The sequence below is a fragment of the Takifugu rubripes genome, chromosome 4 (genome assembly GCF_901000725.2).
Source record: "Takifugu rubripes chromosome 4, fTakRub1.2, whole genome shotgun sequence".
Taxonomy (NCBI): Eukaryota; Metazoa; Chordata; class Actinopteri; order Tetraodontiformes; family Tetraodontidae; genus Takifugu; species Takifugu rubripes.
In genome coordinates this window covers 11520723-11540159 of record NC_042288.1, presented here as the reverse complement: position 1 = coordinate 11540159, position 19437 = coordinate 11520723, and the positions used below count along the sequence as shown (strand labels likewise).

Below are 19437 nucleotides of genomic sequence, written 5' to 3'. Positions count from 1 at the left end.
TCCAGCAGTCAACAGTCTGCAGTTCCGCAGTATGTGACTGGAATTGAAAGCCTATTTTTCCCTGACAGAATGTCAGATCATTCACCCACCTGTGTAGCCGTCTTATACCCCACTGATACCTGAGGTGGGAAGGTGGGATCACGAAGCCTTCTGATGTGTGCCATCCAACTTTAATGGAGGTTTCTTTTTGACACACTTCCATTAATGCCGTCTCCCTGCGCAGCCGCTCGTGACCTTCTTCCCTTTGGAATCTGGACTGGCGGCGCTGCCGGGCGACTGCGCGGTGATTTGGTGGCGTTTGCTGCGATGTTTGCAAATACTGTGACAATTCAAATGAGTGAGGGAGTGCAGGTGTATCTGTTTGACTAACTCATATTATTCTGAACAAATATTGCTATATGCTCACTGCAGCTCGTTTACTAAAAAAAAAACACCACGAAGACCTTGAAATCCTTTCCTGCTGCAGCATCAATCTCATATTTTGCATATTTTCCTTCAAGCACGACCCCATTAATAAATAGGCTTGAGGACAACATTGTTTAAATCCCACTAAAGACATAATGTGACCTTGGATGACCTTTTTTTGTTGTCTAAGACGGAAAGAGAAAGCAGCCTCAGGGCTCCTGGAGATCAAAGTTAATGTTCCTGGAATCTGCTCATTTTCCCCATGTTGACGTGCAGGATATGATTTTTATTCATACTTGGCAGGAATTGTGTGTCTTTTAATTTAACAAAAAAAAAAAAAAAGTTTTGTAAAAGTTTCAACCTTTATCCAAACCCTGCGGACCAACACACCAAGCGTGACCAGCCATGATCTGAGGGTTGAATTAATAAGAAACTGCTCCTCTGGGCTTTTATTTTAAAGATTAAAAACATGCCTTTTCAAGTCAGGGGAAGTCCTCTTAACAGGAAAGAATTCAGGGATTAATTTACTCCAGCCCAACGGCTAACTCTGCTCACACTCTCAAACACTGGTCTTACTCAGTCTCACCATGATCTCCACCAGAGGCTCCAAGTGTTGAGGAACAGTTCTGACCAGCTCTTTGACCCAAGAGTGCTCGTGCTTTTGTCAGTATATAGAATATAGACTGTTTAAAAAATACTCCATCCATCCATCCATCCATCCATCCATCCACCCACCCACCCACCCACCCATCCATCCATCCACCCACCCACCCACCCACCCACCCATCCATCCATCCATCCATCCATCCATCCATCCATCCATCCATCCATCCATCCATCCATCCATCCATCCATCCATCCGTGTCATTCACTTACGTAAACAGATCAATTGGACTTTATTTCTACAGCATCAGTTACAGTCAATATTGGCTGTAGGTGTAGAAACCTTGAGCAGGACCAGGCTCATGTGAAGGTGACCTTCATGATAGTTGGTTGGGTAAAGGAAGAAGAGGAAGTGTGGGGGACATAAAGAGGAGAGGAACAGACATATACCTGCATTATATGTGCAAACTGCAAATAAATTAGTCGTGGTTTGTCACCCTGAATATCTAGATTTAAAACGGAGGCGGTCAGTGTGCAACTGTGGAGTCTCTCACACCAAGGATCAATTCATAATCTTCTATTAACCTAATTTAGCATTAATCTGAAGTCTTTATTCTCTCCACCAGCCCACATCACCTCTGTCTTTGCGTCTTAAATCATGTTTTAACAGAGCGGTCGAACCCTAGTTGACTCCTGCAGCCTTTCATATTGAGCCATCAAAACACTTTGAGCTGAGGGAGCCAGGCTGGTGTTTGTGTTTATGCGTTGAAGTTGCGTTATTATGTGTTAACAGACTGATGGTGTCATGTGAGAGGTGCTACCTCTAGCCCACATGCAGCACTGGAACCTGAAACCTGCACGCCGTGGAATGGACATGCGCGCCCACAATTCCTCCCTGCCGTCCTCTGCGGTTGGAGTCTTCCAAGATGCCTGCTAAAGCAGACCTCAGGAAACATCTGACAGAATTGGCTTTGCACTTTAAATATAGCAGGAGATACAGCAGTGAAAACCTACAACGCCATCAAAGAGAAAACATGCGTCTCCTCTGCCTCGACGCTGACGGCGTGTTGCTAACAAACGTGACTTACTCGTGGCATTTAATAGCCTGTGAATCATGAAATATGAATATGAGCAGCTTAATTGAGGAGCTAAAAATACGACAGCGGTGCCCAAACATGGCCGCCGTCCTCGCCGCTGTTTAAGTCCTTATCGCTCGTGAAGCCTGCACGTCGTTACTGCGGCTGATTTGGAGGCGGTTGCTTGAATCGGCTCGACGGCAAGCTGTTGTAGATGCTCTGCAAAGGAGGAGCGCATGAGAGGAATGTTGGGGGGGAAGGGGTGAAGGGGTGGTTTGGCATTCACAGCTGAATAACTGGGTCAGTTTAAGATGATGACGCTCCTCGGCTCATCACTGGGTCTGTGCCGTTCACTGCCCAGCTCTGGGAGCCACACTCCTCCCTTCACTCACTCCTTCCTTCTTCTGTCTCGGCCTCTCTCTCTCTCTCTCTCGCTCTCGCTCTCTCGCTCTCTCTCTTTCTCTCTGCTATACATCCTATCCAGTAAATACCAATATCTAGCTTCAGGGGATTGTTGATCTTAAAAAGTATTGTTTTGCACTATTACAACAGTATTTTTTATTACAGACAGACGTTTAAATATGCTTGTGAGTGCATGCCACCATGTTTGGAGTCATATATTTGCCAATGTCCACTTCCGGGGGGGCGGGGAGGGGCTGAAGCCTATTCTAATTGCCTTTGGGCAGGAGGTGGACTAGACGCTGGACAAGTTGCCAGCTCATCACGCGGCTAACATATAGAAAAAGACGGGGGGGGGGGGGCGCAGGTCCTGCAGAGAAGCCCGACAGGCACAAACCCAGAACCTCCTTATGATGGGGTGGCAGTGCACCACTGTGCTGCCTGGCAACAGGACTTATTACAAATGACAGTGTTTGAACCAAATATAATATTGATATTAAATCACCTTTGTCAGCTTTGTAATAATTATTTTGCACTTAAGTATTAGTACATATTGCGAGATTAGATCAGATAATGTCCCCCAGTAATGACTTCCCATCAAGAGCAGACCCATGGGGAGCTTTTCAAATAAAAAGCCAGATGTTATCTTCCAGTTTCATTCTGATCTTCTTGCCCTGTGTGTGGAGAAACCATTTAGGTCTTTGGCTTCTGAGCTTATTCTAAGCCTGAACAACCCTGCAATTGTCTTCCATTCAAGCAGTAAGCCATAAAAAATTCAGGGGTATGAAGGGTTTACTTAACACCCCAGTCACAATGCACCGGTTCGATCCAAGAGACCGTCACGTGGAAGTAATCAAGCTGCCATCATCAATAATGAATGAGACAATCAGCGTGGCCAGTGGGCTTCTATTGTGAGACCACTGAATAGAAGGAAAGATGGCCTGGGCTGCAGCGTTCTGCCTGCGCTGGGCAGCTGCTTGTGGAAATGATTATGATTACAGCGGCGATCATCTGCTGCCATATGGAGCTCGGGCTGGTTTAAATAGATTCCCAGGGTCACCGTCCCTCACAATGCCCGGCTTCACTTGATAACTGTCAGACCCGGGTCTCAACCCGCGCTCGGCAGCCCTGCGTCCTGTGTTTGGCTGCATTGAACTGACCTTGAGTTCAGTGGAGCAGATAGATAAAGCCCTCATGAAGATGTGAGGGTCTGTGACCCACAGGGGGCTGTGAAATGGGCTGGGGGGTTTCGGGGGGATGCCCCGTGCGTGAACGTAATTTCCCTTGTTTGTGTTTCTCTGCAGGTGGTGTTGGTCTTTGCACTCAGCATCGGGGCCCTTGGGATCTACTTTATAGACTCCTCAGAGTAAGTATCTACATTTTGGTTTTCTGTGCTGCTCTAAACTTAAATAAAGCGCAGTAAACTTTTAAAAAGAAGGTTTTTTGCATGTATTTGTAAGTGTCCTTGCTCATCTCTGCAAACAGCAATCTCTGAAATGCAAATGTACATCGTCACACCCCCACAAAAGTATTCACCAGCGCGCACACACACACACACACACACACCTGCATCGGAGGATTTTTCAATGGGAGGCCTGTCAGTTTCCATGGTAACAGAGGCAGGCGGATATCGTGCTGTCTGTAAGTTTCTGTGTGTGCGTTTGTGTTGTGAGTCGAGTCCCTGGCTGGCAGCCACCCAGAGACGCACTGGTATCTCTCTGAAGCCACCGCAGTTGCCATCCAGAGCCAAACTCTGAATTTAAAGCTCTCGCTGAAGCCTTTCCCCCTCGGGTTTAGATGTGGGGCCTCCTGAGCACACAAACGTGGGAAGATGCTGCGCTTTTGGGTAGAAATCCCAGAAATCAGCCTGACATTTATGAATATATTACAGTTTGGTTTTTTTCCTCGTATCACGACACCTCAGTCCCTTTAAAGTTGGGGTGCATTTATCCTGTTTCACACACCAGCGAATTTATGAAAAGCCTGAAATATTCGCTGCAGCGCCGCTGGTTATGGGATGTTGATCACGGGGGGACCTTAACAAACTGGCCAAGGTCCAGTTTCATACACATTTGTTTGTCCTTTGCTCCCCTGCAGCATGTTATCTCTACGTAATGACAAGCTCCCTGCAATTTGGTGCCACTGATACCAAAATCAGTGAACTTTGATCGGATGCTCTTGAGGGAGCTCAGTCTGAAAGGCTTAGAAATGTCCTTTTTTCCCTGAACTAATCTAAATGCAGTCCAGCCTTCTGCATTCTTATCTCATCAACAGTGGTAAATTATCCCTGGCATGAGTTCAGTTGTCCATTTAAACCTCAGAATTGAAGCATTGCTCGTGTCCCTCCTGCATCCTTGCCTCTGTTTACAGTAAAAATCCCTTTATTATCCTCCTTTTTCACATCTGTCTTTAAAAAAAGACATTCACCGCTCATTCTTAATCTTTTCACCATGAAGACTAAACAGCCGCCTTTCTACCAGTTAGCTTAAAATTAACCTTTGATTCTTAATGAAATAAATTACCAGTTACAAATGTATTTAGGGAATTATTATACAGTTTAATACTGTATTATTGGTTTAAAGGCTAAAGTTTCCTGACATGAAGAATTCCTTTTCTCTAAACATCGAGGCATTTGAACATTTGGATCCACAAATGCCAAGAAACCTGAATAAATGCAATGTTGCACTAGTTTGCTTGTTAAAACGAGCTGTCTGCTTAACCCATCCACGATGATTGGCAATGACGTTGATGCTTATTAGGGGTAAACCTGACAGATGACAGTTATGTAAAAACCTTCTGTATTCTGCTGCAGAGCTGAAGGACTCTCACATGTAGGATTCCCTCATCACAGGCAATTCCATCACCTTCTGTATCATCTGGTTTCTCTTCAGTGTTGCTCTGATCTCCATATTCCCATCAGGCTCAGGCCCTCTCAGCCCTCATCATCGTGATTAGCTTAAGCTTGTCACTAAAGTGTGCACATCCTCCCAGGGGGTCTGATGATCAATGCAAAGAGGGTTCAGCTGACTCTGGGGGCTCTGACATCATCAAAGCCAAGCGTATTTTCACTCCAGCAGCCGGAGCCTCTTATGTGCTCGACAGTTCCAGCTACTTGTCAGAGATTTGACCAGATGCTAAATCGGCCATAACTGTCTATTGTGAAAGATTTGTTGTCACCGCCTGGATGCGTGATGGCTATGGCCTCATATTTGCAGTCTCGGAATCATCCAGCCATGCATCGCTCGAGCCCATCTAGGACAAATAGACTCCGCTGACGATAATTTTGTATGTTCTATGTACAGTGAATAGCCAAATCCAGGAAGCTAACATAGAGGGACCTCAAATTGTAGATCTTTATGTCCAAAAGATTTAAATAACTGACATGGAGCCTCTCTTTCTGCATCCAGCAGGGAGGGGGTTAAATATTGACAAAAAACATACATTAAAACGTTAAGATTTAGACCTGAATCCACCAAGAACTACAAATGAGTGCCTATATTTTCATCTCAAGGGCACAGATATTGACAAATCCTCTTCCTCTCATTACTATCCGGTGCGTGGGATTCCATTAGTATTCACAGCACGACTAGATGACTCATATTCCCCCAGAATGCTGGAAATGCTTTATATCAAACCGCTAATCAGGAAATTGACATGTGCAAATGTATAGGTCACCTTTTTATGGGCAGAAATGAGGCCCCCAAAGACTGAGGGCACACTAAAATGAATCGTTCAGGCTCAATCCTCTGCATAACATCATTCTGAACTCAAAGCCTCAGTAAATAGTGGGAATTTTAATGGCAGCAACCTGCGTGACACGAAGCAGGGAAACCTCTTGGGGAAACATGCAACGACACACACATACTTACACAAAACATGCAAAGACAAATGAATTCCATTAATATCTTTGTCGTTGTTGCCTTGGCAACAGCATTGTTGTGATTTAGCTGAATGACTGAACTTACTTTGGTCAACAGAAACGCAAGCGGCCCTTTTTCTGTCGAGGGCATCGAGCTGTAGGATAAAGCGGCTCCTTTCCTGGTTCTCTGCATATTGGTAAAATGGCCTCTCCCAGATCGGAATCTGCTTTATTACTTTAGCCCTCACCTCCATCTCTTCCTCTGACGTCTTTGTGTTCCCATAAAACAAATAGGAAAGAAATGTAGGACAGAGTCCTGGAGGCAGCCCTTAAAGGGATGCCCTTGTTCCACTTCTGTGTCTATTTCTGGCCCGATCTTTGCCACATACCTCTTAATGCACACACACATATTCACAGTCACGTTAAAAACGACGCTTTCTCTCAAAGAGGCCTTTCAAGGACGCGTAACTATGGCAACCAGATCAATGCCAGCACCGTAATAAACGGTGGTTATCAGAAAATGGATGGATGGACGGATAACAGATATGGACCAAGCCTCACAGAACAAAGTCTAAATGAGGGTGAGGAACAGCCTGCGGGGAGGGGGGGGGGGGGGGGGGGGGGTAATGACATTGGAACTAGAAAGGTGTGAGGATGAGCCTTACACTTCTAATTATAATGAATAAGTCCTTAACCTTTGAGAGGCATCAACACCTGACAGGTACATTAAATAACAATCTTCTGAGTGTTTATTGCTTTATAGATTATTATTACTCTCCACAATCAATACTGCCTTTTCACACTTCCAACGAAAGCTCTGGGTATAGCGCTGAGCTAGTGTCGTCAAGGTAAATGGTGGCATGACACTGTAGCAATGTCAGCCTAACATATGACTGATCTCTCACGCAATGTAACATTTTCATGCTAAAGCTAACACACCTTATGGGTCAGTGAGTCCTGTAACTGTTGCATTTTTAGAGAGGTTGCATTTCTGGTCAGTCCTTGGTTGGGATCTAGCAGCCTATGGCCGTGTGTCATTGTCACCACGGCGATATAGAGGCCATTTGCTGTTGGAGTCGCCAGTTATCCTTCAATGTCGGGTGGAGTGGCTATTTTTAGAGCTCAGCATGGGCCACTCATTCAATTAACTTGGTAAACCTCAGACAGAAACTGGAATGAGAGTGCCTTTTTGCCCACAACATCAGTTAAATATAAACTCAAATCTAATCTCACTAACAGGAGGAAGACGGGCCCTTTCATGTGGCTACACCAGTGACCAGCCTAAACCAGCCTAAACATAATTCCACATTTCTGTGTTCATGTGGCCATTATCAGCATGATTTAAGTGTAATTTTGCTTTATACTTTGATGCAGTCTCTTGATCCTCAGCGCCAAACCTGACAGCATGAAATAGTGAATTTATTTTTGGCATTTATAAATATTCTACTTGATCCATTTAGGTGTTTAGGACCTCAGACGTCTCACTGACCTGTGCTATTAATTCTGTTATAGTTGTAAAATTCCATCCTCAGTGTATCCATAATGTTCTGTTTTGAAATTGCTGCTGAGACTTTTCCCAAACAGACATGAAATATTCCAAAAAGCTGCGGTGAGGCAGGCAGCCCATGTTACTGTGTGTGTGGGGGGGGGGGGGGGGGGGGGGCAGTCTCACTGCTTCTCCTGCACCCAGCCAAGGTCATGAGTAGACTAACAAATGGTGGGCTCCCCCCAACTGGCTGAAGGTGTTCAGGGCTATTTTTAGAACGTCAGCATCAACACACTCCTTTGCCCTTGTGAGTTTTACCTTTCTGCTCACGTTTTTCCAGATGAAGAATTCCAGGTCAGAGGAGCTTAACCCCGGAACAACGCTACAGCCTTCCTCAGGAAAATATTGTCCTGTGTAGCGTGTGTGCACATGCGTTCCAAGTACACACTTCCCTCTATCCATAGCTTGATCCTCTTAACATTTTCGCCTTTGCCACGTCCCAGAGCTCCCGTCTCCCGCCCCCTCCTCCCTTCTCTTTCCCTGCTTCCTGTGTAACCCCGAGCCATGTCAGGGCTTAAAGAGGAGCAAGAAGTATGGTGGGCAGATCTATTTTCTGCAAGACACTGGCAGCATGTGATCAGGATTCCCTCGTGGCTCCCTGGTGTGAAGTGACATTGAAAACAGGAATCCCATTAAGTTGCACCTCTTAACTGTACATCATCGACACTACTAATGAGAACGGATGAGGAAACACTGATTCATTGTGTTTTTGTCTCTATCACTAGTTTGGTATCGTGTTGGTGCAGCAAAGCCAGTTAAATAAAACAAACAAACATTCTTTTGCACTTAAAAAAAACAACCATCTGAGTTATAAATTGCTGCATATACATCGGATTGTGTGTCGCCGCTCAGCGCCTTTATGTGACGCCATGATCTTTTTGTGTTCCGGAGAACGCGTTGGGTCACGTGACTGTTGATGAGTGGTTATCCGGAATGAGGTCAACGTCGGGCTCAGGGGGAAACGCTACAGTGACCATTCCAAACGGTCCCTTGTGTGCACCATCTGTTTTATATATGCTCATGTGTGATATATTTTCATTTATTTAACTCATATCTCTGCATTCTGATGCACAGCACTTTGAACGAGCTCGCTTGGCCTGTGCTTCAGGGTTCAGGATTTGGGAAAACTGAGCGTCTTGATGCGCATCCTTCCACCCGCAGACGCTATTGATATAAAATGACATTTAATGAGCACGCAGGGCTAACGTCCAGGCTCCATATGTGATTCATGACGGGCAGCGCCGCCCTTGTTTAGCTTCATGCACAGAGAATCACATCATCACAGAGGGTAAATAATGGAGCATTAAGGCAAGATCAATGCCAAGTCGTTAGTGGGGTCAGAAGTGAATTAGCCTCTGTCCAACCTCTGATGGCGCCGTTTAAAAAAAAATAAAAAAATAAAAATATATACAGTATATCGGCTTAAGGAAAGCCAAATGATTGGCTTTAGAAAAATAGCTGTGGCTTGAACCACAAGGTTACTCTTGATGGATCGCTGTCTTGAAACAATCCGTCTCCTCTTGCCGATCCGCCATCCACATAATGGGATATCACGCGATAGGACGTTCCCAGTCGAATGAGACGTGATTAAGCATCGTCGCTCCGGAGGTCGGAGAGCTCCCACTCTGCCCCTATGGGCTCCATGCATCCAAATGTCTTTGCAGACGTTTAATTTGGACGTATCGGGAGCGCGCGTGTTCCCTCGGCAGTCTGCACATTCCCAAAGGTCCCCTATAGCCAGCTCCACCTCACGCAGAGCACTCGTGAATTTATACTGTGGGATTTCCTCATTACTCAGAGGCCGACGGCTTCGTGCCCACAGCCGAGAGGAGCCGGAGCGGCACTTCTGTTTATTATTGCTTTTGTTGAAAGCAGCCACCAGCTAATGGATAATCATCACAAGGTGGACATAAAGATGGATTATTTGACACCCCAGACAGATAACAAGTCATTTATCATCCTCCGTCTGCCTGTTGCGCTCCGTTAAAAGCCGCATGGTTGGCAGTGGAAGGTCCTCCGGAATATTCTTATGTTTGACAGGCTGAATAATTTATTCCTATTTTACTGTCACCTCGTAGCAGCTGTTGTTCTCTCTGATTAACATTCGCTGTTCTGCCATCATTAATGCATTTCTCAAGGTCATTCCAATGACACCTGACTGAATGTGTTAAAGAGGTTGGACCGTTTGATGTGTCCAAGGATTTATAAGGGAAGAACTGCTGAGACTCCTGCTGTTTCCTCTCCTCTGGAGCCACGGCAGGAAGAAGACGGATGGTTCTATTGGTCCCGAATCGGCTCATCAGTGTTTGTCATATGTCTTATTTTATTTCTCTTTTTCTCTCCAGTCCCATAGAATCCTGCCAGAACTTCTACAAAGACTTTACACTACAGATCGACATGGCCTTCAACGTCTTCTTCCTTCTTTACTTTGGCCTGCGAGTAAGTTAGCCGCACCCTCGCTCACCGTACCTGAAAATACTGGCAGATTTCACCTTAGCCTGTGAATAGGGATGTGATGGCGGAGCAGAAACCCGACATCCGGCATGAAAGAATACATAAACACACCAGCCGTTTGCATGACTCAGCAAGTGTGCCAGAGCTTTAGCCATTTGTCCGAGGAGCCAAATGAGAAGAATCGCAGATGAACGGGGCGATGAGGGGATTTGTTGCCAATGTTTGCATCACTGTAAAAGTCTCCTTTTCTCTTGCTAGTTTATAGCAGCCAATGATAAGCTGTGGTTCTGGCTGGAGGTCAACTCAGTCGTGGACTTCTTCACTGTTCCTCCCGTGTTTGTCTCCGTCTACTTAAACAGAAGCTGGCTGGGTAAGTCTCGGATTCACCCCCTCATTCTTCTTTTCCCCCTCCTTTCCTCCGCAATGTCTCACACCGTTGCACAACTCCAATCTAGAATTTCTCTCTTTGACCTATATCGTCACATCCCCCCTATTTTTATCACTCCCGTCTCTCCCGGTCCACATTCTGTCTCCGTGGTACTGTGAGTGTGCCTCTGGGCTCTCTTGCTCTGGGCTGAACTTTGTTTCATCATTGAAAGTGACAGGTCTGGAATCTTCTGATGTATCAGGGAACAGGGATACAGCAGAGTGCAAATGGAAGAGTGTGTGTGTGTGTGTGTGGGTGTGTGTGTGTGCAGACACAGTCCTACCCAGTTTTGTTGCATTTCTATCAGTATGAGGACCCTCATAGACATAATTTATATTAACTATCCTGACAAAATGCCAAACCCTGACTCTGCAAGTGCAAGGTATATTCTGGCACACACACAGACACACACACACACAGACACACACACTCTTGAATGAGCAGATTGGAATACACCCTAACCAGAATTATGTAACGCTCCGTGTGTGCTTCCAGTGTCGTGACCTAACATTGCACTGCAGTCCAAAAGGTGGTTCTTCATCACATGTATGTCCAACAACAGTGATATTTACGCACTCTTCATTTAATTTCACTTTATTCGAGTGTCCCTAATCATCTCTAAGCTACGCACAAATGTTCCTGCAACTGTTTTCCACTTATTTCAGAACCCAGCGGCTTGGTATGTTCGTACAGAACCGTAAATCACTGAAGCATTTCTGCTGATGTGAGGCGTCCTCTTATCTGTTAGCGTCTCAATGGGGATGATGAAAGCCCGGGAAACGGCGCTCTGGCTGACGCCTGACATTCTGCAGTGAATAAATTACCTGTGATCATTAAACAGCCCACGTTTGGGCTCCGCGTACAAAGCAAAGGTGCATTTTATGTCCGACTGTGGTTTAAGCTGCTGCCTTGAGTCAGCAGAGGAGTCTATTGTTTTGAGATGTCCTAGATTCCAGAGCTATTAATACACGTTTATTAATATTGCTTCTAAAGACAGAAAGGCTTCAGTCTGTTTGGCTCTGGAGGATGTTGAATTTGGGATGAGTGGAACGGCACTAGCATACGCAGTGTTTACTGCTGGTGGCACCGATGCTGAAAAGCCCCAGTTATAAAATTAACAGCGTGTAGATCTGCAACAAGATATGTTGTAAGCTAACCATCCAGTGTAACTGGTAAGAAGTTAATGGGGTGCTGAAACTATTAATATTCAGGCTCTGAGGATGAAGGAAGGACCTTTGCTGCCATTTACTGTAGTAAAATAACTTGCAAAAGGAAAGTAAATGGAGTTATTTTCTAGAAAACCCAGAATTAACAGACTATATGTGTTTTCACACTCTTAAATGAAATAGCTGCAATGTTGTCAACCGCCCATCTGCATTTTCATGCACTGGGACGTAATTGTTTCTCTACTAATCGTTGGGCCGATCCATAATTGCTGCCACTTTCATTTAGTGTGGTGTGTATTGCCTCTTAACAGGCTTCATAAGCGAGAGCCAGGGTGGTTTTAAGGATGTTTTATTCTCCTTCCCTCCAGATGAGTTCAGCCCTCCTCATCAGTCACTCAGGGGAGAACACACCTCAGCCAGTGTGATATATCATAATTATTTCTATTCCACTCCTTTATGAGACTCTTCTCAACCCAATGAAGGGGTTCTTAGAGTATAAAGAGACCTCTAATAAGGGTTCTGCCCCGCGCGGCGCACTGGTGCGCTCATCCGCTCCACACCCACAAAGGTGGAAGGTGCAATTTGGGTTCCAGTTGCTCTGCCTCTGCTAATTGGACATTGATTAAGAAGAGGAAAAGTCTGCGTGGCCGATGCAGAATTCAGCAGAGGTCTTCCTTGGAAACTGGAATTAATCTCCATTAGCTGCTTGAATTGAGCATTGTCCCCAGGAGAGTCTCAATGTTTCAGGATTCATGTGAAAGATGTTTTTATTTTCTTTTTCACCGAGCATCAGTTTAATTTCTCAGTTAACTTTATCTTTAATAACTAGAGAGCAAAAACAAACAAAGTAGTCTGAAATTTATGGACTTGCTCAAAACATTCAAGTTAAATTTTAAAGTAAATAGCAGTGCTAAAGCTCTGTTTTTTGAGTTTGTTGCTTAGTTTCCGCTGGTTTGAGACGCCTTCAGTTGCGTCTTACCTGCTACCGCCGCCTAGCGGCGACTGACCGCACTGTTTCTGATCGCCTGTGTTTTCCTGCCGAAAGAAGCTTACAGTACCTGACATGGGCATGAGTGCATGTGCATTTGGCCCCTGGCAGGATGACTCTGTACGTTCAGACAAGGAAAACGAATTTGTAGTTTAATCCTCTTTGCTGCAGCCAGGGTCCTTATGAATCATTTTTATTTTATATTTACATGTGCCAATATTAAACGCAGCACATCATGCACTATACACTACAGATGTTTGATAACCAGTGTAGTCTTCAGTAGGAATGTGTGTATATATGTTTGCTTTAGTGCTGCCTGGACTGTATAATCTAATCCTGCCGGCTGGGCTGCTCGTATTATCCGGGATGAACCACTCAGGGACGCTGGGGATGCTGATTGATGAAAGGTCTCGGTGGGTGGCTCTGCCAGAACACGTGAGCGGGAGGCCGTGCCCCGGCTCCAAAACCCTGAATGAAGCGAGAGTGGGCACTGAGCAGGAAAAACCCTTTTGAATGAGCATCTGGCCAGATGAGGCTTTGGCTGGAGCGGGACAGAGATTTTCCTCAAACACAAACACGTGATTTCCAGGAAGCAGAGTTTCATTCAGCTTTTTTCCCCCTCAGACATGTGCACATGTGAGCGTGGCTTCTCACGTGACGATGCGCACGTGTGCACATGCAACAGCTTATTATGATAATGGGATGTTGGACCTTGGTGGCTATCTGTAGAAATAAGCTTTTTGCCCTGCACAGATAATATTCAATGACTAAAATGAATAAAACGGAATCTCTTTATATTGGTTCCATATCAAATATCGATGCTTCTCTGTGTGCACTGAAAACAAATCCACCTGAAGGAAATGAGATTCGGTCTGAGGTGATCCCAGTCCGGATGCTACCCCCCCCGAAAACAGGATACCTGTTCTGTAGTGGGGATTATTGATTCCGTCCTGTATTGTTTTCATTTTTGCTCCATGTCTGATAATCCCCGACAGCCTCAGACTTCCAGACAGTCGCTTCAGCACAGCTGTGTCGATGGAGACCAAACGAGGTCCGATAGTGACGCAGAGGTCAATCTCGTCAGGTCGTCAGGATTACATCCCCAAAATGAAAACCAAAATCCCACCTATATTAGAGTGGCGCTTGGCTCCAACCTAGTCCTGAAAGCCGATTAAAGGAACAATAGCCTTGTGCGTGTGCGGAACTTTTGACTTTTTTCTCTCTGACTCGGAATACCCGTCCATTTTCCAGAGGTGCTTGAACAAAAACAAGCTCCGAATAGTTTCAGCTTCTGTCGAAGGAAGGAACCGCGTTTTTTGCGAGGATGATTCCGCCGAAGCTGCTGGTGTATCGACGCACGCACAGCGACGCTAACGTGGAGCCGCTCCCGGAGACGCGGAGACGGAAGAAGTCCTGCGGGGACCTGTTTCAGAACGGGTACAGGGTGAGACAGGGTCACCACAGACAGGAGGACAGGGACAAACGGACAGGGCCCCGTCCTGTCCGCTCCGCTTTACGCGTCCTCTTTAACTGGGGTAAGAGCCTCATTATCAGCGTGCAAATATACGCGCACCAGCTAAAACGCGCCCGCGTCGATGATGTCAAGCATTTTCCCTCCTTTTTGTTCGTTATAATTTGGTGGTGAAGATTTCAAAGAGCCTTTTTGTCACACACACACACACACACACACACACACACACACACACACACACACACACACACACGCACACACACACGTCCATGTTCTCTGGCCAACACTAGTTCTGAGGGATAAGTCAGGTTACGTAAAGGGACAAAGAGGCAGGTGTCCCATTGTCCCACAGTGTAATCCCAATGAGAGCTGGGCTCAGATCCATATGGAACTAATGGAGGCCATTTAATGTTTCCCACAGCTGCTTCACTTAGGGCTGCATCGTGTTGCAGGCTGGAGCAGAAACATGTCTGAAGTGATGGATCTCTGTTAATCTCTCCCCCTTTTTCTCACAGGTTTAAGATTCCTGAGAGCGCTGAGGTTGATACAGTTCTCTGAAATCTTACAGTTTTTGAATATTTTAAAAACAAGGTAAAGCTTCCTGTCTGGAACTCTTCTGCTCTTTAACTAACCCAACATATCTTTGTTAATATCAACTAGCTTTTAATAATATCAACTACCTTTTTATTGAGCGTCACATCAGTTCCCAGAGAATCAGATAATTCACATGCTTTTTTTTCATCTTCTACTCAGCAATTCCATCAAGCTGGTGAACCTGTGTTCTATCTTCATCAGCACATGGCTCACAGCTGCTGGTTTCATACATCTGGTAAGTGGACAGGTGCCTCACTGGTAATGAGCAGCTAATGAAGATGACTGGCTGGAACACGCCATGGTTTTGATGAAACAGACCTCCCCCTCCTACCATCCTGAAATCATAATCTCAATTTTAGACCGCTGAAAAGGTTTGGAAATATGCCCCTAAAGGTTAGAGGAGGCTAAAGATGGAGGGGTTATGTGCGTGGCTGCAGATTATCATGTCACTGTTTGTTGCACTTTAACATGTATTTAATTGTCAATATAGTCGTTGGCGTAACCTGGCTGTTTGACCACTAGGGGGCGACATAAGCTCAAAAAAGGCTCCTCTTGATGCTGAACCTTACTTGATTGTTTGCAAACTGTTGGTTAAAGTGACATCTAACTGTATCTTTCCGACCCTGTTTTAGGTGGAAAACTCAGGGGATCCTTGGGAAAACTTCCAGAATTCCCAGTCACTTTCCTATTGGGAATGTGTCTATTTACTGATGGTTACCATGTCTACAGTAGGCTACGGGGACGTCTATGCAAAAACCACCCTGGGACGCCTGTTTATGGTCTTCTTCATCCTTGGTGGTTTGGTAAATTGAGTTTTCCTTCTCCTTTACTCCCTTGATCCCCTCCTGTCTCCTGCCTGCCCCCATCTGTAGATTGTTTAAATGTTGGATAATATAACAGAAAGAGAAAGTGCTTTTGTTAACGTATTTTAGTAATTGCATATTCTTTTTAAACACAGTTGGATGTTGACTGTAAACACACATGCTATTTACAGTGTACCTGTACGTCCAGCCCACTGTATTTTGTCCGCTGTAGCTACAGTACTACGTGCTCCTCCGTCTCCTGTCCTCCTGTTTCTTCCCTGTATTTGATTAGAGTTTAAGCTCTTGTCTGATAATGTTATTACTGTTCTCTTAAATCAGTTGCGGTTTCAGGACACCCCTCCTCTCGTGTCTCTTCCCACAATTCCAACAAACACAGGGGCAGGGAGATGAGGTTTAGGCCGGCCTGACTGTTACCATAGCAATAGCAGCCTCCCACTAACTCCCGCTCGCCACCTCCGATCTCCGCGACAGAGAGCGTGTCACGGGTGCACACACCTGCGAGCGCACGCCAGAGATGGCGGGACGGGACGGGACGGGACGGGGAAAGCGGCCACATCGCAGTTGCTTTGTTCCGTATCTGAAAAGGCCTCGGCCGTGCGCTGATGGCCCGCAGCTGCGTGCATGTGTACAGTATGTGGCCATGGTGATGGGTTGTTTTTGTCAGTGTTGAGAGCCCTGGAAGACTTTGGGCTCGCGCTCCAGCCTGCTTCCTATCAGCGGCAGCGGCTGAATAATGAGTCCAGGCTGCAGATATTCCAGCGCCAGGGATCGTATTAAACACACGTCATCTCACATCAGGCCTGCCGGAGCCGTGTGTGGCTACGTTTTCCAGGCGTGATTTAAGTGCGGATTTCTCGCTGCAGCTGGAAACCCGGAGAGGGGAACGCTCAGATAGCCCGCTGAAACTTTGCAAAATGCATTCAGCTCATTTCCTCCCGCCCAACCAATGAGTCTTAATGCTTTTGCAGCTGTGGGGCATCAGGCCGGCCTGTTCAAATCGACCTGTCCGATCATCTGTGTTTGTTGGACAAAACATGGCACATAGGTTTTTACCCGCCTACCCCCCCCCGCTCAGGTCTCTTAGGTCTCCTCTCCAGAGAGATGTTTGGTGCTCTCACAGCCAGATTCTTCATCTGCTGTGGCAAAATTATCGCCCACATATCAAACAAAAGCTCTTCACTTCAATAAATGGGGCCTTTTTCCCCCTCCCAAAATCATTATTTTTTAAGACTCCTCAGACAATGAGAGAATGAAAGTAATATTTTTCTCTCCTCAGAAATCTGGATTTGTGCACCATTTTCCCCAGGCATCCACTAAGCGGCGTATTAGTCTCTTTTTTAGTCTCTTCTCCTGTCTTCTATCTTCTCCTTAGGCCATGTTTGCCAGCTACGTCCCTGAAATCATAGAGTTAATAGGAAACCGCAAGAAATATGGTGGTTCCTATAGTGCGGTTAATGGGAGAAAGTAAGTATTCCAGATGGTTCTGCTGTTTTTCTGTGTGTGGTAGAACCCTCTCTGCATGCCTTTTTTCTTTTTTTTCTGTTCCATGCATGTAGGCCATGTTTGCTCGCTACGTGCCAGAAATTGCTGCTCTCATCCTTAATCGGAAGAAATACGGAGGGAGTTATAACTCGACAAGAGGCAGAAAGTAAGTTGAAATCCAGTCAAGGTGTGGTTGTGTGACTCAAGTGCACCCCTGTCAAGATTCTAGATGCTGGGGTTTAGTTAACCTAACTTTTCTGGAACAGTACAACTTTAATCACACCAAGTCACACTGTGTGACTGGAGACCTTGGCCAAGATAGGTCACATGTCCACCCCCCCCATCCCCCCCGTAATGTCTCTCTTTCACTCTCTGTCCTCTTCTTCATTCTCCATCCTTGTGTCCTTATCTTGCTCTGTCCATCTTTCTCTGTGTGGCTGTTTTTCTTCCTTTGTCCTCCATCAAACATCCTGTGTTGCGCTTCACTTTGGAACATAGAGCTTTCATGACTCCCCCCCTGCAGCTGTAGCGCCACATCCATGCCACACGCACCCCCCCCCTCAACGCAGGCCTTCCTTTAGCGATGATCTGGCCACAAACCGCACAAGCAAAACAGTCATGAAACCCCTACCATCCACTTCTAATGGAGCTTTCCCACAAGAAAATGGAAATTTTGAACAACTGCAAGTACATTATTATTGGTGGTCTTCTCCAAGTATCATCAATCACAATGGCTGTTGCAGGATAGCATTTCTTTTCTTGCTTCCTTTTGCTTGTTTTTTTTCCCCCTGCATGTTTTACGGAGCTTTTTTCTTTCAATGCTGCATCATTTCCAGCATGTCTCTCTTAATTCTTATTATCTGTTGGATTTTTCTGCCCCTCAGTTAATTGCAGACTAACTGAAAAAGCCGCCTTCCTCATGTCTGTCACCGCCAGCCCATCGCATCATCAGTGCTTGACATTAACTCTGGCCCTGATCTTCAGTCAGCTCCCACACCCTGAATGCTGGATGCCTCAGCTCCCTTTAGAGCCCCCCCCGGTTGCTTCTGGCTTGCTTTGCCTGCTTGGTTCCTGGTGCTCTGCTGGATCTCGTGTCTGTGTGGTGACGCCGTTTGTCTCCCCGACGCTCTCGTTCTTTTTCCGTTCATGCGGCCTCTCGCAGCAGAGGTGCGACACTGTGGTCATCCGTGCAGTATAACCACAGTTCCTGTACTTTTCCTTCCCTCCCCACCTTTTTGTGGCTCAAACTTTACTGACACTCAGCACACAGACTGATTTTATAAGGCAGGTTGACTTCTCTCCTGCTTCTCTACTACCGTGACTTCTGGCTCTTTTGTCTTTTCCTTTCTCACCCCCCCACTGGGTTCAGTCAGCCTGTCCCGCTATGTGAATCTAGGCAGGAGGAAACATTAGAGGGAGAGAGGGAGAAAAAACCCCCTTTGTCCAATAACATTTCCCTGTCATTGAGATAAGATTGATGAAATGTTATGTTTGGCCAGCGACCCCAGTCCAGACACACAGATGGGTGTTGAGAGAAGCTCATGTCAAAACTGAGAATAGTCTCTCCCACATGCTTTATTTTCCCCTTCCACAACCACTTCCATCCCTCTCTCTGGTCAGACATGCGGCGCAGACATATGGTAACCATCAGAATACACCCACCAAACACACAGACGTGGAGCAGAACCAGGCTTTCATGCTAAATCACTCAGATGTGTGCGTGTATTTTGGTGTTTACGAGTATAGGACCTGACACATAGACGACCGCTTTGTCATATGGGTTTAGGATTGCCATCAAGGGTTCAGTCATTTAACAGCTGTCAGCACAAAAAGGGTCATGGAAATGAGATTAGGAGATTACAAGTATCGGCCTGATTACAGAGCGCACGAGCGATGAGGTCATGACACATTGTGGACTATTTTAAATGCGACCCTTGCTTGATCTCGCCAGGACGCTGTCATTTGAAACAGGCCTTGAAGGTTATTTGGAAGTGAGATGGAGTCGCGTTGGGAGCCAAACAGCTTGAGTTTTCCTTCTAGTGTTGCTCACAGTGCTCGGAGGGCAGTGAAAGCATTTAGCCTGTGTTTACCGCTATGATAATGACAACTTCTGCATTCCGTTGGCGTCCAGCGCTCTCGGTGC

At 46.0% G+C, this 19437-nt stretch overlaps 1 protein-coding gene across 31 annotated transcripts in view; it reads left to right on the top strand.

The window, feature by feature from the left end:
• The window catches only part of kcnma1a (potassium large conductance calcium-activated channel, subfamily M, alpha member 1a), an 85903-nt gene that overhangs the window by 32164 nt on the left and 34302 nt on the right, over nucleotides 1-19437 (top strand). For 25 of the 31 annotated variants that reach the window (XM_029835782.1, XM_029835779.1, XM_029835777.1 and 22 more), the window contains exons 3-9: nucleotides 3788-3849; nucleotides 10234-10327; nucleotides 10601-10712; nucleotides 14910-14985; nucleotides 15148-15223; nucleotides 15621-15791; nucleotides 17185-17276. In XM_029835782.1, coding sequence (XP_029691642.1) covers nucleotides 3788-3849; nucleotides 10234-10327; nucleotides 10601-10712; nucleotides 14910-14985; nucleotides 15148-15223; nucleotides 15621-15791; nucleotides 17185-17276 — 683 coding nt within the window. Of the gene's footprint in view, nucleotides 1-3787; nucleotides 3850-10233; nucleotides 10328-10600; nucleotides 10713-14909; nucleotides 14986-15147; nucleotides 15224-15620; nucleotides 15792-17184; nucleotides 17277-17368; nucleotides 17461-19437 lie in introns of all 31 variants that reach the window. The other 6 variants (XM_029835778.1, XM_029835807.1, XM_029835797.1 and 3 more) reach the window with 1 other exon arrangement.